Here is a 26,348-nt window from a genome sequence, read left to right as displayed (position 1 = left end):
TCAGTTTACATATCCTTGTCTGACACTGGGGCCTATCAACCATTCAAAGGTCCCAATGCAGGAGCCTCACCGAGTGGCCGTCATTCTGTCTCACTGCGGTGGCTTGCATGCAGCTGAGATGCTGGAAGCTAGGCCGCCAATGATGGACAGGTTTCCATGGAGCTTCCAGAGTAAGAAAGACTCTGAAGGAGAGGTGAACTACTTCCGAATAACTTATGAAGAGCAGTGGAACACTGTCAACCCCAGAGCACTGAATACTGAAACATGATGAAGAGCACCCGAATTTTGTCAGCTATAGTGCCAGAAGATAAGCCCCACAGGCTGGAAGGCCCTCAAAATACGACTGGGGAAGAGCTGCCTCCTCAAAGTAGAGTTAGCTATAATAACGGGAATGGAGTAAAACCCTTGGGACTCTCATCTGCTGATGGGACACAACTCAAAATGAGGAGAAACAGCTGCAAACATCCATTAATAATTGGAACATGGAATGTACAAAAGTATGAATCTAGGAAAATTTGAAGTTGTCATACATGAGACTGAATGCATAAACATCGGTATCCTTGGCATGAGTGAGCTAAAATGGACTGGTATTGGCCAAATTGACGAGGAATGGTATCGTATTCATTATAAAAAAAGAACATAACTCTGTCATGAGGTACACCGCTGTCTGTGATAGGATAATATCCATGCACCTACAAGGAAGACCAGTTAATACCACTATTAATCAAATCTACACACCAAACACTAAAGTCAGTGAGGATGAAATTGAAGAATTATACAAACTTCTTCAGTCTGAAATTGACCAAACACACAATCAAGATGCATTGATAATTACTGGTGATTGGAATGCAAAGGCTGGAAACCAAGAGTAGTTGGAAAATATGGTCTTGATAATAGAAATGATGCTGAAGATAGCATGATAGAATTCTGCTAGACCAATGATATGTTCATTAGAAATAACTTTTTAAACATCATAAAAGACAGCTGTACATATGGACCTCGCCAGAAAGGATACACATAAATTAAACTGACTACATCTGTGGAAAGAGATGGTGGAAAAGCTCCATATAGTTATTGCTAAGTGCCGTCAAGTCGATTCCGATTCATAGAGACCCTGTGTAGGGTTCCCAAAGAGCAGCTGGTGAGCTTGAACCGCCAGCTCAAACCAACATTGCAGTCCATTGAGCACATCAACCCATAGTGCCATAGCAGGACTCCGGAAAAGCTTCAGATCATCACCAAAACAAGGCCAGAGGCAGACTGTGGAACGGACCATCAACTGCGTTTAGGCAAATTCAGGCTGAAGCTGAAGAAAATTAAAACAAGTCCACAAGAGCCAAATTATGACCTTGAACATATCCCACCTGAATTTAGAGATCATCTGAAGAACACATTTGATGCATTAGACACAAATGACCGAGAAAACCAGAGAGTCTGGGATGACACCAGGAATACCATATAGGTAGAAAGCAGAAGCTCATTAGGAAGACAAGGAAGAAAGAAAAAAACCAAAGATGATGTCAGGGGATGCTTTCTTTGATGACTCGCTGAAAACAAACCCTGAATACTAGTTTTGCTTTTCACATTTATTTTTTCATGAAAGCAAAATTCACTTTTAGGTTTCATCTGGTTATTAAAAACAGGTATTAATGTAGATATTTCTTAGAAGCAAAGTGGCGTGAAGTTTTCAGAAATGATGGGGATATAAAAGCCCAAATAAAATAAACATGTTACTTCTTTAAAAAAAAGATGCCAGGAGAGACTCTGAAACTTGCTCTCCAGTGTAGAGATATTAAAGCAAATGAAGTAAAAGAGTGGAACAGAAAATTTCAAAAGGGTAGCTCAAAAAAGCCAAGTCAAATATTACAATAAAGTGTGCAATGATCTGGAATTGGAAATACCAAAGGGGGAGAAAAAAAAAAGCTCAGCATTTCTCAAGCTGAAAGAACTAAAGGAAAAATCAAGTCTCAACTTAAAGCACTGAAGGATTCTTTGGGGAAAATAATGAATGATACAGAAAGCATCAAAAGAAGATGGAAGAAAGACAGCATTATTGTACCAAAGAGAAATGGTTGATGTCCAACCATTATAAGAGGTAACATATGATCAAGAGCCAATGATACTGAAGGAAGAAGTCCAACATTGGCAAAGAACAAGGCTCTGGGAATTGATGGAGTAAAAACTGAAATCTTTCAACAAAGTGAAGTGGCATTGGAGGCACTCACTCATCTATGCCAAGATTTTGGAAGACAGACACCTAGCCAACGGACTGGAAGAGATCCATTATTTGTGCCCAAAGAGAGGTGACCCAGTGGAATGTGGAAATCAACGGACAATATCATTACTATCACATGCAAGTAAAATTCTGATAAAAATAACTCAAAACAGGTTCAACAGTACATTAACAGGGAAGTGACAGAGGTTCTAGCCAGATTCAGACACCATGGAACCAGGAGTATCACTGCTGACATCAGATGGACTGTGGCTGACAGCAAAGAATACCAGAAAGATGTTTACCTGTGCTTTATTGACTATGCAAAGACTTTCAACTACGTGAATCATGACAAGCTACGGACAACATTGCAGAGAATGAGTATTCCGGAACACCTAACTTTGCTCATGAGGAACCTGTATATAGACCAAATGGCAGTTCGAACAGAACATGGGGACACTGAATGGTTTAAAATCAGGAAAGGTTTGCACCGGGGTTGTGTTCTTTCACCAGACTTATTCAATCTGTGTGATTTGCAAATAATCCAAAACGCTGGACTGTACAAACTACGTGGCATTAGGATTGGAGGAAGGCTCACGAACAAGATGCAGATGATACAACCTTGCTTGTGGGAATCAAAGAGGACTTAAAATACTTCTGATGACGATCAAAGATCACAGCTTTCTGTACGGGTTGCACCTCAATGTAAAGAAAACAAAAATCATCCCAACTGGACCAATAAATAACATCATGATAAATGGAAAAAAGATTGAAGTTGTCAGACTTCATCTTGCTTGGATTGACCGTCAACACTCATGGAAGCAGCAGTGAAGAAACCAAATGAAATATTGCATTAGACAAATCTGCTGCAGAAGACCTCTTTAAAGCGTTCAAGAACAAATTGATCAGTCTGAGGACTAAGGTGCACCAGACTCAAGCCATGGTATTTTCAGTAGTCTCGTGGGCATGTGAAAGTTGGATAATGAATCGCAACACTAGAGAAATCTGAGCTAACTTGTTGGAAAAGAATATTACAAGTACCATGGACTGCCAGAAGAACAAACAAATCTTTCTTACCTACAGCCAGAATGCTCCTTTTAAGAGAAGATGGCAAAACTTTGTCTCTCCTTCTTGGCACAAGCTGTCAGGAGAGACCAGGCCCTAGAAGACATCATGCTTGGTAACATGGAGGGCCAACCAACCAAGAGGAAGATTCCCAACAATATGGATTAACACAGTGGCAGGCACAATGGGTTCAAACACAGCAATTGTTTGTTTCCTTTTGTTGTGCAAGGTCGTGATGAATCAGAACCAACTGAACAGCACCAAACGCCAACAACGGGTAGAGGGTTTCTTTATAGGATGATGTTGTTAAGTGCCGTCGAGTCGGTTCCGACCCATAGCGACCCTGTACGGTTTCCGAGGGTGTAAATCTTTACAGGAGTAGAAAGCCTCATCTTTGCCCCGCGGAGCAGCTGGTAGTTTCAAAGCGCTGACCTTAAGGTTTGCAGCCCGATTCGTAACCACTACGCTACCAGATGATCGAACGGTCTAAACTTAAGACTGTTGCACAACTTTGTGAATTTACTGAAACACACTGAATCACAAGCTTTAAATGGATAAATGATCTCCTATGTAAATTATACCCCAAGATATTAAAATACCAAGTTTAGATTTTTAGTTATTTGAAACATGGCGGTACATTTTTTTTTTAAATGTCACGAAACTGAACACTGAAGACTGATGGGCTTACTGTCTAGTGTCTGAGGTGAACTCTTGATCACTACTTCAATGTCGTAAAACAGCTTCAAATTTATCTAGCATTACTCACTCATCGCTCAGTGTGTTCTACTGTGGGGACTTGCGTGTTGCTGTGATACTGGAAACTATGCCCTCACCTGCCAAATATCAACAGGGTCACTGAAGGACCTCGCGCCTGACCAACAGAATGGCCTCTGAGGTCTGGAACCACGTAAAGGAAAAGGGACTACCTGGAAGTGAGCAGTTGGGAAAAGAGACTTTACAAGAGTTGAGAACCACCAGGGGTGCCCTGGTCTGAGAAGGTCTGTGATTCCTTCTAGTCAGTTGCCTGGTGGTTTGTTTTTGAAAAAATTGGTGTGTAAAACCTTTTATGGACAGTAGCAAGGCATAGATTGATGTAGTGCCAGAAGATGAGCCATTCACAGGGTGGAAGACACTCAAAATACAGCTGGGGAAGAGTGGCCACATCAAAGTCGAGTCAGCTTTAGTGATATGGATGGAGCAAAGCTTGTGGGACCTTCATTTCTCAAAATGAGACAAAAGTAGCTACAAACATACGTCAGTAATTGAAACAGAGCGCGTACAAAGTACAAATCTAGGAAAAGTAGAAGTCATCAACAAGGAAATGGAAGGCATAAAGATCAATATCCATGGCATTAGGGAATTGAAATTAACTGCTATCAGCCAGTCTGAATCAGACAATCGTATGATTTACTCCGCTGGGAATTAACAACTTGAAGATGGATTTGTGTTACTTTCATTGTCAAAATGAATATTTCAAAGCTGTATCCTGAAGTACACTGCAGTCAGTGATAGGAAAACAGTCATACACACAAGGAAGTTCAGTGCACACAACTATTATTCAAATTTACACACCAATGCCAAAGATGACGGAAGGGCAGATGGTGATTTGGAAAATATGGCCTTAGTGACAGAATCAATGCTCAAGATCACATGATAGAATTCCAACAACTTATTCAATGGAAGTGGCATTTTCCAATAACAGTAGCATCAACCACACACGTGGACCTCGTCCGATGGACTACACAGGAATCCAGCTGACTTTCCGATTCCTGTGTCTTTGGCTCTCAAAGTAAAATCTGAGAATATTCTGACCTGAAAGTTTTTGGGGGTTTTTTCCCAGAAAACCAAACACTGACATTTATTACACACACTCTCAAAAATAGCTGTATAAAATCCAATGGAGTCTGTATGCTGTATAAAATTCAATTGCTAAATAAAATCACCTCATGTAGAAAGTCAACATCCTTCCAAAGAAACTCCCAGCCCCATTTGGGCCAAATGTGCTGATTTGTTCATATGAATTTAGTACTTCCTCCTGGGCTAATGCATCAGACTGCAAAGTCATCTGAACTGCAAGGTCTGTGGTTCAAGCTCACCAGCTGCTCCTTGGAAACCCTATACAGGGTTCACTATTGGTCGGAATCGACTCGATGACACTTCACAACAACAACCTCTGTTATTCAGTTCAAAACTACCAGCTGTTCCGTGGGAGGAAGATGAAGCTTTCTGCTCCCATAAAGATTTATAGCCTCGGAAACCCTGTACAGGGTCGCTATGAATTGGAACCGACTCCACGGCACATAACCACCACCTCTGTTATTATCAGCAGACTGCAGAGATTGAATGGAATTGTGGTTTTTCACTGAAATAAGGCAGTCTCTTTCATTGTTAAATTATCAGCCACCTCTCATACGACTGAAAACAAGTCTATTTTCAAAGACCACAGTTCATGCATCAAACACTGAAACTCTGAAGAGGACACAGGAAGTGTGGCTCTTCGTGCTGACATGGAACTGCTACTGAAGAAAACGAACATCAGAGGGCCCCTTCATGGCTGGGCAGGCCTGGATGCCCCCCACGGGGGGGGGGCACAGCTCTGGGCCAGGCCACAGGGGAGGCTGTGAGCTGGGGGGAGGCCCCAAGATGGGAGGTGGCTCCATGTGGGGGAGGGAGTCTATGCATGTGGGTGGAAGTGCTTTGTGCCCCCGAAGGGAGGGCCCAGGGAGATAACATTCAGGTCCTGCCTCACAAAGGCCACATGTGCACAAACACATTATCTACAGTGCAGCTCTTCATCCGACAGACCTCAGAGAGCCAACGCGGCCCAAATGCAAACACTCCTGGCTGCACCAAACGCAAACCGAGACCAGGAGAGGCCCGACTTCACAAAGAAGAAAGCCTGTGAAATTTCTTTTTCAATCAGGTGAAATAAAAAAAATTAAAAAAGATAAAAACAATCGCAATTAAGATGAAACCAAGTGTACGATCTGTTGACTGCAGAACTGATGGTCTTGCTCCGTAAACCTTGACTCGTTTCACAATAAGAAAACTGAAATAAACAAATACAAACAAAGGCTGAGATTCCTACGCACTTTCTGTCATTTATAATCTAAAATGCTCATATTTCTGCTGACCCCTGAACGTCCCAAAAACGGCTGGGAAGAAAATCCTGGCTAATCAATAATGTACCTGCTGATACTGATACGTTGTCGTTGTTGTTGTTAAGTGCCATCGAGATGGTTCTGACTCATAGCGACCCTGTATAGGGTTGCCAGGGAGCAGCTGATGAGCTTGAACCGCCAACCTTGCGGCTCAAACTGACATTGCATAGTCCAGTGCATTAACCCGCAGTGCCACACCAGGACTTCTCACACTCTGAAGGGGCTTCAAAAAGTTCGTGGGAAAATGCAATGAAAGGATAATGGAATTTTTCCACCAATTTGTTGAAGCCCCCTCGTATAAGCCCCTGCCAATGAACAGGGAAGAGCTTCTGAGAGAGCTTTCTTCCAAGTGATGTTGTTGGGACGTGCCATTGAGCACGTTCCAAATCATAGCGACTCTGTAGAGGGTTTCCAAGGAGCAGCCGAGGGTTTGAACCACCACCCTTGTGGTTAAGCATTCCAGTGCTTATCTGACAAAGCCACACATCAGGACTCCTCCACAGTGAAGATTACAGCCATAGATGCAAACCAACAACTTCCTTTTACCTCCATTATTCAAGAACTCTTTGCTCAGAACTAAGAATCATGGAGATGTTCTTCTAACAGACAGGAGAATTTAACCTACTCTGAGGGTGAAAAACAGGAGGGTCAGCTCTCCAGTAAATGAAACAAAGACTTGGTGAATCCACTTTGCTCTAAATTCAGCCAATAACTAGACCATAATTCTCGGGTAATTCTCACTCTTTTTTCAAGGGCCACAGGAGATAATGAAGAAACTTCAAGAACATAGAAGTCTACTAAATTTCACTAAGATGACCTTTTGGCAAATCGGATGCACAAGACCTCTTTAAAATGTTGAACAGCAAAGATATCAGAGTTTGAGGACTAAGGTGCACCTGACCCAAGCCATGGTATTTTTGTTAACCTCATATGCATGTGAACATTGGGCAGTGGATAAGGAAGACCGCAGATGCGATGATGCATTGGAGTTCTGGTGCTGGAGGAGAATATTGAAGTACCACGGGCTGCCAGGAAAACAAACCAATCTGTGTTGAAAGAAGCACAGCCAGAATGCTCCTTGGAAGCCAGGATGGTCAGACTTGGTCTCTCATACTTCAGACCTATCATTAGGAGGGACCCATACCGGGAGAACATAAAGTGGATGGTCAGCGCCAAAGAGGACGATCCCCAATGAGCTGGACTGGCACAGTGGCAGCAGTGATGGACTCAAGCGTAACAATGATTGTGAGGTTGGTGCAGGACAGGGCAGAGTTTCATTCTGTTGCGCAAAGGGTCTGTAGGAGTCGGTATGACTCGTTGGCACCTACAACAATGACCCTGGTGGTGCCCTGGTGGTCCGACACCCCATCACTTCTAGGTGGTAAGAGTTAGACAAGGGCAGAACTGACCCAGAGAAACACACACGGGAAGACAGATGCCATGTGACGCTTGTCCACACGCAAAGGACCATCGAAGACCACCAGCAGTGTTCCCAGAAACCAAGAAAGGCCACAGAAGGAATCCACACTGCCAGACCTGAGTTGGACTCTTGGCCTCCAGAATTGTGAGAAAATGCATTTCTGTTCAACAAGAGCCCTGGTGGAGCAGTGCAGTAAGCACTGGGCTGCTAACTGAAAGATGAGGAAGAAGGACGAGGCCATCTGGAAGACTGGTAGTCTTGGAACTTCTGGGGCCGTACTCTCTCCTACGGGGTCACTCTAGTCAATGGACTGGTCACCAGTGAGTTTGTCAGAAAGTTTAAGCCCCCCCACTTGTGTCATTTCTATCACAGCGGCACCAAGACCCTGAGACTCCTCCCTCAAAGATGAACTGACTAAGGGAACCATGTTCTGTGGAAACCACCGCCCTGCCCCCAACACCTCCACCAAGGCCCGCAATGCACTAATGACTTTGACATTTAAGTGACAGTCTCCTTCCTTTTGAGGTTTGAGACTCTAGAAGGGCTCAGTCATACGTCCCCCAGAATGAGGGGGGGGGGGAGGTTTCAATGAGACACAAAGGTTTAACGGCTGTATAATGATGTCATCTGACACTGATGTAATGATGAGGTCACCCCATGATGGGCTCGTCAGTCACTCAGTTGTAAGAGGACTGGGGTGCAATGACACACTCTCACACAGATCACAATCCTGATCCAATCAATATAAGGGGAGTTCCCCTGGGGCACACTTGCCTCACCTTTATCTTACAAGAGATAACAGGAGACAGGAGTAAGCAGAGAAGGGACCTCAGTACCACCGAGAAAACAGAACACATTGTCTGCACCCGGGGTCCCCGTTGCTGTGAATCTCATAGACCCAGGGGAAGACTGATGCCAGACAATAGAAATCTCCAAGGAACGCTAGGAACACCTGGCCCAGAGGAGACAGGGAGAAAACGCATTTCCCCAAGCTGGTACCTTGAGTTTAGACCTCTCGTCTCCTAAACTGAAGGAAAATAACTTTCTGTTTGCTAAACCCATCCCCTTGTGGTATTTCTGTTATAGCTGTGCTTGATAATTCACGCAGACTCCCGTTAGCTCCAGAGACAGAGGAAGTGGGGATCTGGTCATATCCTCCTTGTCCCTGAACCTTCTGTCCTGCTCCCAAGTGGCTTCAGTTTGTAACTTTCCCTATCGCCACTCCGGAATATCCTGAAGAGAACATCTTTGTCGTGAGGAACTCTCTGTAGCCTGACGGTCTTCTCTAGAACTCTGCTAGCTTGTTGGTCCTCCTCCCTTCCACTGAGGTGAACTCTGGGGACATCAGGCAAGACCCCACGCCAACCTCAGGTGCCCTACAAAGTTGCAGCAGCTATGTTGTGGCTTCCTGGCCCTGAGAAGAAGAACTAAATTGTTCCTGTTTGTCCTCTGGCTGTAATTCCTTTCAGAGGATAAAACCACAGCCCCAGCACAATCTCCCTAACTGCCCACTTTCCCAGGAAACAAGACTACTGGACTCCAGCCTCTCATCACAGGCAGGTGAAACCAAAAACCTGTGAGATTCCAGGCTAGACAGACTGGGGTCAAATCCCACCTCGGCAGAGCTTTATTCTGGGGGCAGTTTCCTTACTATGTGCTAAGACTTGGTTTCCCAATCTGTAAACAGGGATAATCATCCCTACCTCACAAGATCTCTATGAAAAGCAAATGATCACTTGTTGTTGTTGTTGTTAAGTGCCGTCGAGTCGGTTCAGACCCATAGCGACCCTGTCGTCAGGAAATGCAAATCAAAACCACACTGAAACACCACTCACTTCACACCTACCACCGGGGTTATAATCAAAAAGAGACAAAAAAAAATGTATGCTGATGACCAGGGGGCAGGCTTGCAGGGTGTACCCTTTGGTTGGTTGATGATGCATGGAGGGGATTGTAACCATGGCAATGAAACATACAATAGGATGAATGTAAAACTAATGCTCTCCATGTAAACTATCACATAATTCACAATAAAACATTAAAAAAAAAGACAAAAATAACAAGAAAACCATCCACAATAAAAACCTTAAATTAAAAAAAATAATAATAAATAAATAACAAGAAAAGATTCAGGGAAATTGGCACTCTTGTATGCTCCTGGTGGAAATGTGTAACAGTGCATCCACTGTAGAAAACAGACAATTCCTCAACAAGGTAACACTCCAATCCCTAGGTAAATGCCCCAGAGAGTAGAAAACAGGGTTTTAAACAGTTAGTTGTACATGAATGCTCACAGCAGCACAATCCACAGTGGACAAAATGTAGAAACATCCCGAGTGCGCATCAACAGATAAAACGGATCAAACACATGGTCTGATCCATCCTATGGTATAGTATTAACGGTAAAGAGAAATGAAGTTCTGATGCCTGCTATGGACAAACCTTGAAAACACTGCATTCAATTCAATAAACCAAACACAAAAGGCCAATGAGTCTATGATTTCATTGATACGAAATGACTAGAACAGGCAAGTTTACCAAGACAGAATGTCCACCAGCGTTCGCCAGAAGCAGAAGGGAGGGGAGAGTTGAGAGCCTTTTGCCTAATGCACTGAATTTGTGTTTGCAATGACAAAAAAAAATATATTGAAAATAAATACAGTAATGGTTGTAATTACTGTGAATATAATTAATCCTAATAAACTGTGTGCTTTAAAACGGTACATTTTATGTTGTTGTTGTGTGTCGTGGAGTCGGTTCCGACCCATAGCGACCCTATACAGGGTTTCCGAGGCTGTAAATCTTTACGGGAGCTGAACGCCTCATCTTTCTCCCGCGGAACAGCTGGTAGTTTCAAACTGCTGACCTTGCGGCTCGCAGCCCGATTCGTAACCACTACACTAGATATATCTTATTACAAAACCAAATCAAACCAAAAACTTTCCCTTAATGAAAATTCAAACTGCTTCCATCAACAACTACCTCCTTTTCGAGGCTGTAAATCTTTGGTGGTGGTGGTAGTAGTATGCCGTGGAGTCACTTCCGACTCATAGCAACCCTGCATAGGGTTTCCAAGGCTGCAAATCTTTATGGAAGCAGAAAGGCTCATCCTTCTCTTTCAGATCAGTTGGTAGTTTTGAACTGTTGACCTTGTAGTTAGCAGCCAGACTCACAACCCACTAAGCTACCCAAACCCCTTAAAACTAAAGAAAATTATGAGTTTGGCTGTCAACATGGGGACATCAAACAATCCAAGTGACTCGCTTCATTGCGGTGGTCTGGAAATGAACCTGTGGTATCTCTGGGGTTGGCCTGTATTACGAGCATCTGAGGGGAAGGGAAAGACTCTCCTCTTTTAATTGCTGAATCTGTAGCTCCAATAACACACACGTAGACAGACACACACACAACCCACCTGCCAGGCAGGGACCAGAGTTCCGCCTGGCACCTGCTTTCTATGGTACTCCTGAGCTCCTTCTTTATAAAGGCCCCGAGACCTCCTTGCTCATTTTTGAGAAGAGGGCACCAAAGGCTCAGAGAGGTTAAGTGACTTATCCAACAGGGCACAGCGAGTTTACAGCACCCAATGAAGCAAGCCAGGTAATTCATGAGAACTTAGTTAAGAGGGTCCCACATGCCAGGGTGTATCAGGGAGTCTGGAATCCTGGTGTGGCTCTGTAGGATAGGCACTGGACTGTTAACCAGGATGTCAAATCTACCAGCTGATCCTTGGAAACCCGAGACAGGGTCGATATGAGTCAGAACTGACTCAACGGCACTTAACAACAACAACAACAAGTCTTAGCAAGTCCCTCGATGGTGCAGCTGGTTAATGTGCTCAGTGTTAACTGAATTTGAAAGTTTGAATCACCCAGAGGTGCCTCAGAAGAAAAGTGTGGCGAGCTACTTCTGAAAAGTCTGTCACTGAACACCCGTGGAGCACAGTTCTACCCTGACACAGGTGGGTTCTCTATGAGTCGGAGTCAGCACAAGGGCACGTGGTGGGTGGGTGGGTTGGTGAGCTTCTGTGATTCTCAGAATTGACCAGAAACCCCACGAAACCGTTGGTCCCTGGCGGATGTCTTAGCGCTCAATGCCATGGGTGCAAGTTTCTGAGCAACGGAGATGGTTTATCTGCATTGTCCTGCAGGGTGGTCTTTAACCATATGTGGCTACTGAGCAGTTGAAATGTGGTTAGTGCAACTGAGGCGTTGTATCTTTTCATTTTATTTCATTATAATTAATTCAAGGATCCCCTGGTAATGCAGTGGTTAAATGCTCAGCTGCTAACTGAAAGGCCGGTGATTGAAACCCACTACTGTTCCGTGTGAGAAAGGTGTGGCAGTCTGCTTCTGTGTAGATTCTACAATAACAGCGCGTATGGGGCAGTTCTACTCTGTCCCATAGCGTCCCTGAGAGTCAGAATCAACCACGGCGACATGCTTGGTTTGGGCAATGAACACACGTGTGTTCAGATAGCCACGTGTGGCCAGTCGCATTCATCCTGGGCAGAACCACTGATTTGGGTGGCAGTTTGGAGACCCCAAGGCAGTAAAAGCACAGGTCACTCTGCAGGCAGAGGGACACTAGTTCTGTAACTTACAAAGTCAGTGTTGCAATCTTGTCTCCATTTTCACACGTATGTAAACATGCTACTCTGAAGATGAAACGAAACAAGCAAGCACACATAGACCCTCATATGAGGCAGTGAGGCTCTGTGGTACAATCTCACCATCCACATGGGGGACTCAGGTTCGATTCCCGGCCAGCACACATCATGTGCAACCATCCCCGTCTGTCAGCGGAGATTCCAGACTAAAGCAGACTAGGAAGAAAGGCCTGAGGATCTACTTCTGAAAATCAGTCAATAAAAGCCTATGGATCATAGCAGTCTGTCCACAACCAATCGGGGAAGGGCACAGGACGGAGCAGCAATTCCTTCCGTTGAGGGAATACGACCAAGCCACGCATACAGTGAGGGTCACACAGGAGAGAGTCCCATTCTAGGTGAAATGCACCCCTAACTCCCCAGTGCACAAACCTGGTGCCTAAGATTTGGCTGTTTCCAACACACTCTCCAGATGAAGGTCGACCCTGCTGGAACCAAGGGTCTTTGACTCCCACCCCAATACTGCTGACCTCTTGGCCCATCCCCCTGTCCCTGGGTATCTATTTCTCACCTGGAAAATGGGGCATGGACCAAGATGAAATCTGGATCCAACATGAAAGGGGAAGTGGTTGAACCTCCATTTTAGACTCCACAGCCACCTCCTTTGTGAGACAGCCAAACATGGACCTTCAGAGGGCATGGACTCAGAATGGAACGTGTGACTCACTAGCTGGCCCCATGACCAACCGGCTCCTTTGTCATATGACCTAACTGGATGGCACCTGGCTACCACTACTAAAAATCTGAGAAAAGATTCCACAAAGAATCTTGATCCAAAAGGGGGAGGGATGAAGAACAGAATTTCAAATTCTAAGGGAATCTAGACTTTCTGGAGCCAAAGAGGCTGGATGAACTCCCAAAACGATTGTCTTGTCATCAACTTTAATTCTTACCCTCCAAAAACAGCCCTAAAGTGCTCTCTAACCCAAACACTAGCTTACCCTTGCCTTGAGCACTGCACTCATAAAAACTACGTGTATGGGACCAAACTGATACCACAGCAACTGGACAGATCAGATGGGACCTTAGGAAGCAGCGAGTTTATGTCAATGAAGGAGAAACACTCTGGAAAAGCAGGATGGGAAAGATTTGCGTTAGTGAAAGAAAGCCATCAATATCACTGAAATGTAAACGCAGAAATCAGAAATCGTTGGACTGTGTGTAGGTTTGCTGTGTCTATTCTCAACAACAAAAAGAAAAAGCTAACCCCAAGAAACTACAGAAAAGTGGTCAGACTCTAAATGCCCTCTGTGGCTCAGTGGGTCCAAGGACTCTGGTTTTGTGGATGCAGTTGCTGACCCTCCCCACCTGTCCCCGGTCACCTGAGGCCACCGTGGTGGGAGTGCTGGCTGGCACCGGTGGCTGCGAGGGACTGCTGCTCTCAGGCATCAGACAGGGATTGCTGCCTCCACCGCCGCCACCACCGCCATTCTCTCTCTTGACCAGTAGCTCGGCTGCGCTGGGCAGCGGGATGGGGTGGCTGATGCCCAGTTCCTCTTCCTGGGCCTGCTGTCTCCTCAGAGCCACCTGGAAGCACAGGGTCCAGTCACACAAGAGCACTTCGGGATCAGCTGGACAGTTGGACAGCTAGCATAAAACCACACTAGACCCCACCCCACCCTGGGGTCAGGATTCACAAGCTCCAGGGGGGAGGTCCAGAAATTTCTGAAAATAATTTTTTTTTAAATTTATTTCCTTATTTTAATGGGCCCTGGTTTAAGCATAGGACTGCTAACCACAAGGTGAATGGTTCAAACCCATTAACGTCTACTGGGCAGAGTGATGTGGCAATTGGCGTTCACAAAGATTTACAACCTTGGAACCTATGGAATCTGTGGAGCTGTACTGCTCTTTCCGACGGGTGTTAGACGTCAAATTCAACATGATAGCAGTGGGTTTTGTTTTAGGTTTAACCTTTCCCATCCCTGGTTACCTTCCAAATTTCTCCCCTCCCTGGGTGTAAGCCTTTCCTTGACTTTTCTGTGTTGTTAAGTTGGTTCCAACTCATAGCGACCCTATATAGGGTTTGAACTGTTGACCTTGAGGTATCAGTAGTGGCTTATCCTACAGCAGAGGATAAGCCACACCAGAGCTTAACTGTTTATAACAGTGAACTTATAATTTGCCCTTTTGTGATGGACTTATTACTTCACTCAGCAAAAAAAGTCTCTTAGTTTTTTTGTATGCTGGCCACTGTTCTATAGCCCAAGCTGAGGAACAGTTCAAAGCCAGAGAGTGTGGCATACAATAGGTGTCCAAACATGTCTGTGGTACAAAAGTTGAGTCAAGTAGGGACTCAAACAAGTATGTATGGAGCAATGTTCATGTGGAGTCCTAGGTCATGTGGCGCTGTGGGTTCACGCCCTGGATTGCAAGGTCAATTTGACAGACAAGGTCGACGGTTCAAGCTCACCAGCCGCTCCTCAGAAATCCTGTACAGGATCGCTATGAATCAAAACCAACTCGACGGCACTTAACAGTAACAACAACAGGTTCATGTAATTTAGTGGTGGTGGTTATGTACCATGGAGTCGGTTCTGACCCATAGTGACCCTGTACAGGGTTTCCAAGGATGTCAATCTTTGCGGGAGCAGAAAGCCTCATCTTTCTCCTGCAGAACAGCTGGTAGTTTCGAACTGCTGACCCTGAGGTTTGCAGCCCCATTCGTAACCACTACGCTACCAGAGCTCCTTGTTCATGTAGTACAGTTTGCAATAGCCAAAAGGTAGAAACAACCAAGTGTCCATCCACGGATGACCTGAACATGGTCCATCCGTACAATGCGGTACACTCATTCAGTCCTAAAGAGAGAAGAAGGCCTGATGATGCCCTAACCAAGCAGCCAAACAAGATGTATACCACACAAGTCCACACAGACAATGTGCTCCATCCTACACTGACTGGTGAGTAACCACTCAGGTAGCACGAGCAGCCCTCTCAGGTGCAACCACTGGCCTGTCCATGTGCAGAGTTAGAGGAGTGATGAGAACTGAGGACACTGGGAACAATCAGTGCATTGGATTAATGAACCACGAGAACATCAGTCTCCATGCCCAGGAGACCAGAGAACTAGATGGTGTCAGCTATCCGACCAACTGCTCTGAAGGGGACTGCATTAGAAGGTCCTGGTTAGAGTCGGGGAACAAGTACGACAAAACTCAAATCAGAAAGAAGACCTGGCTTAACTCTAAGACTATAGTACCTCTGGTAGCGTAGTGGTTACGAATCGGGTTGTGAACCGTAAGGTCAGCAGTTCGAAACTACCAGCGGTTCCGTGGGAGAAAGATGAGGTGTTCTGCTCCCGTAAAGATTAACAGCCTCGGAAACCCTGTGCAGGGTCGCTAGGAGTCGGAACCGACTCCACAGCACATAACAACAACAATAGTACTAAGTCATCCTTCAGGACTAGAAATGAACCCAACTTTCAGCCAAGCAATACACAGGCATATTGTGAGGACACTAGTAAGGTCCCAACACCACAGTGTGGACAACCATTCAAGATCAAAAGGGCAGCATTTATCTAAGGATATAGACAAAATTCAGAAGTGCTGGGGAAGGAGACTGAACGGAAACAAGCACCAGAGAGTTGGTGCGATGATGCTGTTACATGGAGCAGACCGCAATCACTGAGATGAAACCAAGTGTAAGATTTGTTGAATGTACAACCAATGATCCGCTCTGTAAACCTTGGCTCAATTCATAATAATATGGCTTTAAAAACTAATGCTGAATAAACTAAGTCAGTCACAAAAGGCCAAATAGTGTAAGATCCCACTTATTTGAAATATCTGAAAGAGGCGAATGCAGAGAGATCGGTTATTAGTGGTGACCAGAGGCAGGGGAGAGGAAGACACATGACTGAGATTTTGTTAAGGGTGTTGGGAACCATCAGGATCAGCTGTGGGTTGAATAACATGATAAAGATTTTTAACGTCATATATAACAACCCTGTACAGAGTCGCCATGAGTTAAAACCGACCCCACTGTACATGCAATGACTATTGAAAAGGCAAATGTTTTGCTACCCATGTAATTTCCACACACAAAAAAAATGGATTAAAAACATTATACTGAATGAAATTTATCACAACAGGACAAATGTCTGATCTCACATACAGAACAGGTCAATTCATAGAGATCAACGTTTATTAGCATTTGCCAGTGGCCAGTGTGGGTGGAAGAAATCAAGGCTATTACTTAAGGGGAACAGAGTTTTTGTTAGGGACAACAAAACAATCTGGAAATGCGTCGTGGTCATACATCACAGCGAAAATCATCAGTGTCACGGAGTTGTGGACACAAAAATGGTTGAAATGACAAATGTTCATTATATATATTTCACCACAATAAACAAGTTGTCTAAGAAGTTAAACAAAATGAGTGTGTGGAATCACAGGGTAAAAGTTTGGCTACGTAGTGCAGTGCTTACGAGTCAGGCTAACACTCCCAGCTCTTCTGCGGGAGAAACACAAGGCTTTCTGCTCCCGTAAAGAAGATGTACACCCTTGGAAACCCTACACTATGACTTGGAACCGACTCCACGGCACACAACCACCACCGCCAGGGAGGATGAAGTAGCCCTGGTACAAGCTGTTAAAAGTGCTTGGCTGCTAACCTAAAGGTCAGTGGTTGGAACCCACCAGCAGCTCCTCAGAGACCACCTCAGTAACTCTATGGGTACTTCTACTCCATCCTTTGGGGTGGGTTTCCCATTCAAGGCCATGTGAAGATAGAACAATCCGGAAAAGGGAATTGGGTGGGCTGGAGAAGTGGAGAGTTTCCGTGTGGTGGAGGGTACATGTGGAGGAAGTAACGGGAGATGGGTCTGGAAGGTGGTACCACAGAGAAGTTACTGGAAGAAAGTCTGAAAGAGGAAGCAGGAGGACTAGATGTGGGATCCTCCAAGCAGGAAACAAGGCAAACTCACACTGGGAACAAATGTCGTTCTGGTCTCTCTGCAGCTTTTCTTTCTCAAATAATATTGTGAAACGTGGGGTAGACTGGGGACTTAAAGGGGGAAAAAAATGTTGCCTTGCTTACTATTTGTAAGGGAAAATAGATGTGGGGACTTTCACTACTGGTGATCTGTGCCTCACAGGACCAAATACAATTCAAAAGTTGACATCAAAATAATGACAGATCACTTCACACTCACTAAAACAGGGGTGATTAAAAACAAAAACAAAAGGTATTATAAGGATGTCAGGCAATGGGGGTCCCTCATCCAAATTCTCACCCAACACTTTGACTGTAAAATGGTACACTGTATGGTGCAGTTTTGCAGTTCTCCAAACAGCTAAAGACAGACATACCGTGTTATTGTTGTTGTTACCCTGTATAGGGTTTCCAAGGTTGTATCTTTGTGGGAAGAGAAAAACCTCATCTTTCTCCCATGGAGCAGCTGGTGGGCTCAAACTGCCTACACCTCGTGGTTCCTAGTCCAGTGCTTATCCTACAGAGCCACCGAGCTCCCGAGAACTACCACGTGATCCAGCAATGCCACTCTTAGGTAGATAACCAAAAGTATTCAAAGTAGAGATTCACAGATATGTGTACATCAAACACTGGGCCGCAAGGTTGGTTTGAACCACAACGTTGATGGTTCAAATTCACCCATCAGTCGATCCTCAGAAATCCTACACAGGGTGGCTACAAGCGGGAACTGACTTAATGGCAATTAACAACAATGTTCACTTGTAGCACTATTAGCAAGAGGCAAAAAGTGAAACCCACCTAAATGTCCATCAACAAACAAATGAATGGGAAAACAAAATGTGGATCAACAAAACACATGGAATACTACTAAGCCAATAAGAGCTACATGGATGAACCCTGAAAACATGAATACAGTCACAAAAGGGCAAAAACGGCATGACCCAGAGATATCTACACATGGCAGTGACCACAGTTTATTAGGAGTTAGCAGGACCAGATGGGCAAGAGGGGGAAAGGAGATTCTATGTTTAGGGGCTCTCTGAGAACGGATGAAAAACATAATGAATATCACTGAACTGTACTTGCAAAGAAGTTTGAAATGTTCCTCCACGTTCACCGTACTTACCACAATAAAATAAAAAGGGACATCAGAAACCCAACCATCATTTATTTATATATTGTTTTAGGAAATTTGTGGTTTAAACTTAGAAAGTGGAAGTAATTTCACTCGTGACAAAAGTTCTACTTAGAAAAATGAATCTTAAAGAATCCATTATTTAAGGCAAGATCTGAAAGCTTGGACTTCCTATTATTAACCAAGAGGCTTAGAGACAGAAAATTAAGAGTTTTACCAGAAATAATAATAAATTTTGAAACCTCTGAATTATTGTAATGCAGACTTACACCTGGATTTACACAAATCTCATGCAGACCAAAAATGCCCAGGGTAATTATATATTGCATATGCAAAGGCACATTTATACCAACCCTTCCTTCTAAACTGTTAAAAGAATTTATGTTTAGGAGGGGGAGAATTGATTTTAAATGTATTGATTACAAAGCCATACCTAAGTTGAGTTGCAAACTATTTTATAGCATGGCCAAAAATTCTTTTGATAGGGGTTTTTAGGTATCTTAGCACAAGCCTTTAAATGTGGAACATACTGAAAATTCACATTCCTAAGGTCATCCTAATGATTGTTTAAGCAAGCAAATAGCTTTGTTCAAAACTAACATCTCTGTCCTTGTATTTTTTTAGTTTTTATTACATTTTGAGCAAATTTCCACCCTAAAATATCTCCAGGCTAAAGCACTTAAGCCAAGGACTAAACAGCCGAATATTTTTCTACCTACAAATATAATTTAAATTATGCATAAATTGGGTTTTGTTTTCCCAAAAAGCTCATTGCGATGACTTTTAATATTACACCCAAAGTGTCTTTTTTTTTTTTTTTCCTGCTTAGGTTAAGCTAAGAGTTTATAAAGAAAACAACTATTTTCAAGTCTGCGAAGCCAAAATAAACCTAATTTAAAGCAGATTTTCTTAAAACCCTGATGTACGAACTTGTATAGTTTTTTTTTTTTTTGAGGCTATTCACACCTGCCTCAGAGAAGTAGCCTTCTATCCTTCTCTCAAATATTTCTTTGGCATCTTTTCATTCTCAGTAACCTGTTTTTAAAAAGATGAAATAACTTTTCGCAGGAAAGAATGTATTTATTGGCTTCCAAAAATCCTAGAAGAATTTCCCACTGGTCTGCATGCATTAAAATGCTGAATTACTTACCTACTTATAAAACTTTTCATTGTTAACGCCCCCCAAAAAAGAGAGAAAACTTCAAACCCACGTCTATTCCTCCTGCTCCTCAGCATCTACTGTAAGACTGCACTTAAACAGAATTCACTTAAATCACTCACACCAGACAACACGAATTAAAATGGACAAGGCTGACGAAACGTCGGGTTCAAAATGGCTGGGGCCCACGGACTTTTCCAGAAATAAACGGGCCGAGGGGATCCGTCCCAGGAGCGTGGGGGCACTTCGTGGAGACTTCTGGGGTCCCCGAGGTTTGAGCGGGCTGGAGCCCCCGAGCCCTGAGAGTGAACCCGGAGAAGCGAACCCTGCGGTTCCGTGCGGGCAGGATCGGGAAGGCGCTGAGATGGAACCCAGAGAAGCGAGTTCAGTTCTGTGCTGGGTGGGTCAGGGCGCTTGGGGCACCCCCTTCCCGAGAGAAGCGAACCCTGCGCGGCTCTAGGAGAAGCCAAGTTAGATGTCATGGGGACCCCTGAACCAGGTGAACCCCGCGGTTCTGTACGCGGCGGGATGCAGGAGCCCGAGACCCCTCACCCAGCGGGGAGAGCCCCTTAACTCTGCTCCGCAGACAGAGGCACGTTTCTCGATGGCTCTCGAGGGCTCCCAAGGGTGAGGGGCCCCTACTGGAATGAACCCCGCAACCCTCTCGGGGGAACCAGAGATCCTCCAGCGGAACAAACTTGCAACTTTGTGAGGGGCAGCGCCAGAAACCCGCGACTCCAGACCCGGGCGAACGCCCCACTCTCAGCTGACAGAAGGGATCAGAGATCCGGGAACCCTAAAAGGAGGGATCGTTCAATTCAGATCCATGGGCAAAGCCTGCGATCCCGGGGATGCCCGTGAGAACACTTGATGGGGGCTGGGCCAGGGACTCTGGCGACCCCTATAGGAGCATACCCCAGACGCCTGATTCTCGGGGGTGGGGAGTGGGGGACCGAGCCGTCTGAGGCCTGCAGGGGACCTCGCCCGGTGCCTGGGGTTGCACCCAGCTGTCTCGACTTCATTCAGAGTCCGGGGTTGCACGAGGCCGTCGGGGACCCACTGGGGAACCTCACCCAGCATGGAAGGCTGCACCTAACGGTCGGTCGGGGAACCTCACTCAGCGTCCTGGGCTGCACCCGGCCACCGTGCTTACGCACGCCGAGCACTTGGCCCAGCTTCTGGGCCTGCGCCTGGCTATCCGGGTCTTGGCCCAGGGATGCACCTGGCTGCCGGGGTCGTGCTCGGGGGGTCCTTACCCAGAGCCCAAGCGTGCAACCAGCCGTCGAGGACAGCAAGGGGACCTCACCCAGTGCACCGAGCCGTCCAGGAACGTGTCCTAGAGCTCAGGACTGCATCCGGCCTTCGGGAGACTGCAGGAGGGGCTCACCCGGAGCCCCAGGGCTGCAGCCGGCCATGATGGGGATGGTGGTGCGTGCTCAGCGCCCCGAGGCACGTCGCCCAGCACCCGGGGCCGAACTCACCTGCGCGGCCATCACGCGCTGCCTTTCGGCGATCAGGTTGCACTTCTTGCACTGACAGTCCCGCCACATGCAGAAGCGCTTGTGGCCCTTGAGCGGCGACGCGTAGCCGTGGTTCCGACAACGCGCACACTTGGGCAGCCTCGGGGACTTCTTACCCGCCGCCCCGGACCCCGCGCCGCCGCAGCCCCCCGCGCCCGCCAGCGGCCCGGTCCCCTTTCCGAAGCCAGCGCCCTTGCCCTGTGGGGCAGACCCGGGGGCGTGCGGAGCCTCTGCCGGGGTCGAGGGCTTGCTGAAGGCATCGTCGTTGGGCATGGTGGTCCGAGGAGGAGCGCAGGGATCTCTGACTACCACTCCGTGTCGCAGACGGCTGCAAAGGCAGTACCGACCGACGGCGAGAAAGCTAGGAGGAGGAGGCGCGGGAGGCGTGTGCGCAACAGCCGGAGGTGCAGCCTGAGTGGCGAGGTCGGGACACGCAACGCCCAGAGGGGTGGGGGTTGTGCCCCTTTTTTTTTTTTTTTTTTGGCGCGTGCGCCTCGCAGAACTCTTGGATACTTTTCCCGACGTTCCTGGGACAGCCAAGGCGCGAGAAGGCGAGAGGAGCGCGGCAACGCTCCCCGCCCCCCAATCCCAGCCGCGGCGCTGTCGCCGCGTGCAAACTCACAAGGCTGTAAGCCCTAGGGCGCTGCTGCAAACAAACTGCAGGGGCGAGGAGAAGGGGTGCACAGCCGTCCGGAGACGGGCCACCCTGCTCTTTCCTCGCAGCCTGGCTCTGCTGACAGAGCTTGAGCTCCGAGGATACAGTGCCCGCGAGGTAATGCTGCTCAGAGGAGGTGCAGAGAGCTCAGGGTCCTGAGCTCCCACCCCATTCTCCTCCCCACCCCCAGTGAGGGCCTTCCCCAGGTTCCGTGGTGCAGACTCGAGCTGAAGCCAGCTCAGAAGGGGTTTTAGCGGGGGATTGAGAACTTTGAGATGAGAGAAACACTCTACATTCAGGAGCAAATAAGTGTGCGGAAGGGAATGGGGGGGGGGGTGTCAAGCACGCCAAAAACGTCCAAGCGGGAGTCTTTCTGTTCTCCTAGGACCTCTTCCTGTCTAGTGGTCGTTTGCTCACAAGATTTCCTCCTACTGGCTGCAGAGAACGTTCCATCTTGCAGCCCTCGCTGCTGCTTGCCTCAGGTCCCTGAGGCTTTGGTGCCTTCCAGAAAGCTCTTATTGTAGACTCAGCAGAGAAGGGAAGCGCAGCATTTCAAAACCCTGTATTGGGGGATCTAAGGGGTAGATCCACGAGTGCAGACATTCATCAAGACCCATGCTACACTTAAGATCTGTGCACTTTACTGGTTGCAAGGATACCTCCAAACAAACCTCAGCCTTCTGTCTTTCCCCGCATTCCCATCCGGAACTCCCCACCCCACCCCCTCCTGGATGGTTCTTCATACTTCAACAACAATCCATCCCCAAAGCTTGTTGGTCATTTCTTCCTACTGCTCCACGTGTCCCCTAAGGCCAGCCCTCACCTCCTGTCTGAAACTTTGCAGAAAGCACACATTCCTCCTCTTAGCCTTCTGGTATGGTCCATGCACACAATACTGGGTCTGGAAGTCGTTTGGTATTGTTTTCCATATAAAAGACAAAAGATAAAGACCTCAGTTGGGTCTGCAAGCACTTGGAAAGGTGGCCCTCGGAATTTGCCGACCTCACTGGTTATCCACCTTGTCTGTTGGGTCATTACATACCTCTTTGCTCAGTGCAACTCCCCTCCCCTCAAAATGACCACTGTCCTGCTTTTCATAGTGTAAGTATTCCAGTTGCAGATTCTGGGGTTAGGTCTCCAAAGCTACACAGCAATCCTATTTCTCATTCAAGGATGGTCCAGTGGCAGTTTTCTTTCAGCAGGTTAGCACCAAAATTCTCCAATACTGCCACTCCCTTCTGGATCTTGTTAAATGATGATGTTGTTGTTAAGTGCCTTCCAGTCATTGCTGACTCCAACCCTGTATAGGATTTCCAAGGAGCGGCTGTTGACTTTCAACCATCAACCTTGAGGTTCAAATCGACCTTGCAGTCCAAAGTAACTATGCACTCCAGCACATTATCCCACAGGATTATTGTTTTTGCGTGAAGTGCCGTCAAGTCGGTTCTGACCCATAGCGACCCTGTATAGGGTTTCCGAGGTGCAGTTTGTGAGCTTGAACTGCCAACCTAGTGGCTCAAACCGACTTTGCAGTCCAGAACAATGACAGATAACCACTATTTTGCTCAGGAATATTTATAAGTCTTCCACTAAAATGTAACACAATTGCTGTTACTGTCTATTTACTTTTCCTTCTTTCTTTTTACATCTTATTAACTTGGGGCTGAGATATTCCCCAATGTTTCTTTCATTTTAGAGAATGAGGTAGATGCAGGAAGCAGTAACTGGCAAATCTGAGGTTTCAGGGAGAACTCAGGTTCCCTGTAGTGAATTTCAGCTGATAGAAAATCTGCAACTGGAATCTCCTGTCTGGAACTATTGAAACATAATGTGATGTTGAAGATAATAGTCTAGTAGAACCTCTATTCACAAATCCCACAGGAGATGAGAGATGTGAGAAGGTCTAAGGACAGTAGGAAGACACCCAAGAACGAACTGAACGATACAGCCATACAGTGGAATATTACTCAACCATCAAAAGGAGTAACGTTCTACTGACAGAAGCCAGAACGTGGATGAACCTTGAGAATACCGTGCTAATGAAGGAAGCCAGCTTCAATGACCACATTTTGTATGGTCCTAAAGGAGCTCTGGTAGCATAGTGGTTACGAATCAGGCTGTGAACCTTAAGGTCAGCAGTTCGAAACTACCAGCCGCTCCGAGGGAGAAAGATGAGGCTTTCTACTCCCGTAAAGATTTACACCCTCGGAAACTCTGTACAGGGTCGCTATGGGTCGGAACCGACTCGACAGCACTTAACAACAACAATAATATATATAAAATGTTTGGAATCGGCGCATCTATAAAGACAGAAAATAGATGTGTTTTCTCAGGGATGGGAGTGGGGAATGAGTGGGAAAGGATGTGAAGGGTCTTTGGCATAAAATCTCTCAGAATTGTAATATGATGCTGATAGCTGAACCGCTCCGTGAATTTACTTCAATTACTGAATTTGCCCTTGTTTTGTTAAGTGTCATCCAGTCAGTTCTGACTCATCAGGTTCCTTAGGAGTGGTTAAAGAATTTAAACCACCAATCTTGTAGTTCAAGCCGAACTTGTGGTCGAGAGTTTATCCTACAGTGCCAAACCAGCACTCTGAATTTATATGAGTATATGCCCTTAATGTGAGTAAATTTTATGGCATGTAAATTAATCAGCACTAGACTGCAAACCACAAGGTCAGCAGTTCAAACCCACTAGTTGATACTCAGAAATCCTAAACAGGGTTGCTGTGAGTCAGAACCTACTCAACAGCACTTAATAACAAGCTATTAAAAATTTCTTATCTAAAAGACAAAACAAATTACATACAGTAATGTCCATTTTTTAAATAAAAACTTTTTTATACGTGTTCAGGGGGGTTATTTATTCTCCCTGGGTGAAAAGAAATGGCTGCTTTTCTGCTTCTGTTGCCTTATGACTTTTCAATCACACTTAGCCGACACTTTCAGAGAGAGAACATTACACATTGAATTGGTACAACACTGTTGTTGTTGCGTACCGTGGAGTCACTAGCAGCTTGGGTTTCCAAGGCTTTTGTGGATTTTGATTTTTAAACTTTCATGGGAGCAGAATGCCTCATCTTTCTCCTGCTGGAGATATAAGTGCCATCGAGTCAGTTCTGACTCATCACGACCCTGTATAGGGTTTCCAAGGAGCAGGCGGTAGGTTTGAACTGCCAACCTTGTGGTTAGCAGTCTAGTGCTTATCCTACAGCGCAACTGTGTAACCTCAGGCAAGGTACTTAACCTGTCTGAGATCCTTTTCTGTAAATCAAGAGAAGTCAAAATACCTCAAAAGATTGTCAGTAAGACAGTAAAAGTTACTGCTTGTGAAGTGCTTAGAAATTAGCTGGCACATAGTATGTCTGCTGCTGTTTTGTTATTATTATTTCCTGGTTGGAGAAGAATGGGAAGAAAGTGGGGTACACACACACATACCGTCTATACTTTGGAAGAACTTATATGGAGGGGAATCCATCTATTTGAAGACAGCAGTGATAGATTGCATCCGTTTTGCATTTTGTCCACAGTAGTTGCTTTTCTTAGTTCCCATTGAACCCACTCCAGCTCATAGCCAGCTGATGGATAATAGTACAACACAGCAAAATGCTACCTGGTCCTGCTCCAATCTCACAGGGGTTGTTATGAATGAGTTCATAGTTGCATTCACTGTGTCGGATCATCTCATTGAGAGTCCTCTTCTTTCTCACTGACCCTTTAATTTACCGGCATGATGTCCTTCTTCAGGGACGGGTCCCTCCTGAGAACACGTCCAAAGTACAAGAGATGAAGTCTCACCATTCTCACTTCTAAGGAGCATTTTGGCTATACTTCTTCCAAGAAGGATTTTTTGGTTTTCTGGCAGTCCATGCTATTTTCAATATTCTTCATCAACACCGTAATTCACAGGCATCAATTCTTCCCTGGTCTTCCTTTTCATTGCCCAACTATCACATGCATACAAGGTGATCGAAAATACCATGGCTTGGATCAGGCTCATCTTAGCCCTCAAAGTGACACCTTTGCTTTTTAGAACTTCCAAGAAGTCTTTTGTAGCAGATTTACCTAATGCCCTTAATTTCCTTGTGGCTGCTTTCCTGGGCATTGATTGTGGATCCAAGAAGAATGGAATCCCTGACAAGTTAGTTCACTGTTGGTCTATAGCAAGCGGTTTGTGCTCCTGGGGAAATTCTGTGTTGTACCTTTGACCATATATAGCTGTTGTTGTTGTTAGGTGCCATCGATATTGGTACCAATGCATAGTGACCTTATGCACAGCAGAACGAAACACTGTCCGATCCTGGGCCAACCTCACTACTGTTGCCATGCTTGAGTCCATTGATGCTGCCACTTGGCCAATCCATCTCGTTGGGGGTCTTCCTCTTTTTCTCTGACCCTCCACCTTACCAAACATG

General features: G+C 45.8%; 1 protein-coding gene across 1 annotated transcript in view; it reads right to left on the bottom strand.

Annotated features, from left to right (window-relative positions):
* DMRT1 (doublesex and mab-3 related transcription factor 1) overlaps positions 1-21,549 on the bottom strand; it is a 120,089-nt gene extending 98,540 nt beyond the window's left edge. Inside the window, exons 1-2 of the mRNA XM_006863733.1 lie at positions 21,238-21,549; positions 13,850-14,054 (exon numbers count right to left, since the gene is read on the bottom strand). Of these exons, the coding sequence (XP_006863795.1) occupies positions 13,850-14,054; positions 21,238-21,549 (517 nt within the window). The remainder of the gene's footprint in view (positions 1-13,849; positions 14,055-21,237) is intronic.
* Positions 21,550-26,348: the final 4,799 nt, after the last annotated feature.

Source organism: Chrysochloris asiatica, unplaced genomic scaffold (assembly GCF_000296735.1).
Source record: "Chrysochloris asiatica unplaced genomic scaffold, ChrAsi1.0 scaffold00056, whole genome shotgun sequence".
Lineage (NCBI taxonomy): Eukaryota > Metazoa > Chordata > Mammalia > Afrosoricida > Chrysochloridae > Chrysochloris > Chrysochloris asiatica.
This window is presented reverse-complemented; position numbering and strand designations above follow the sequence as displayed.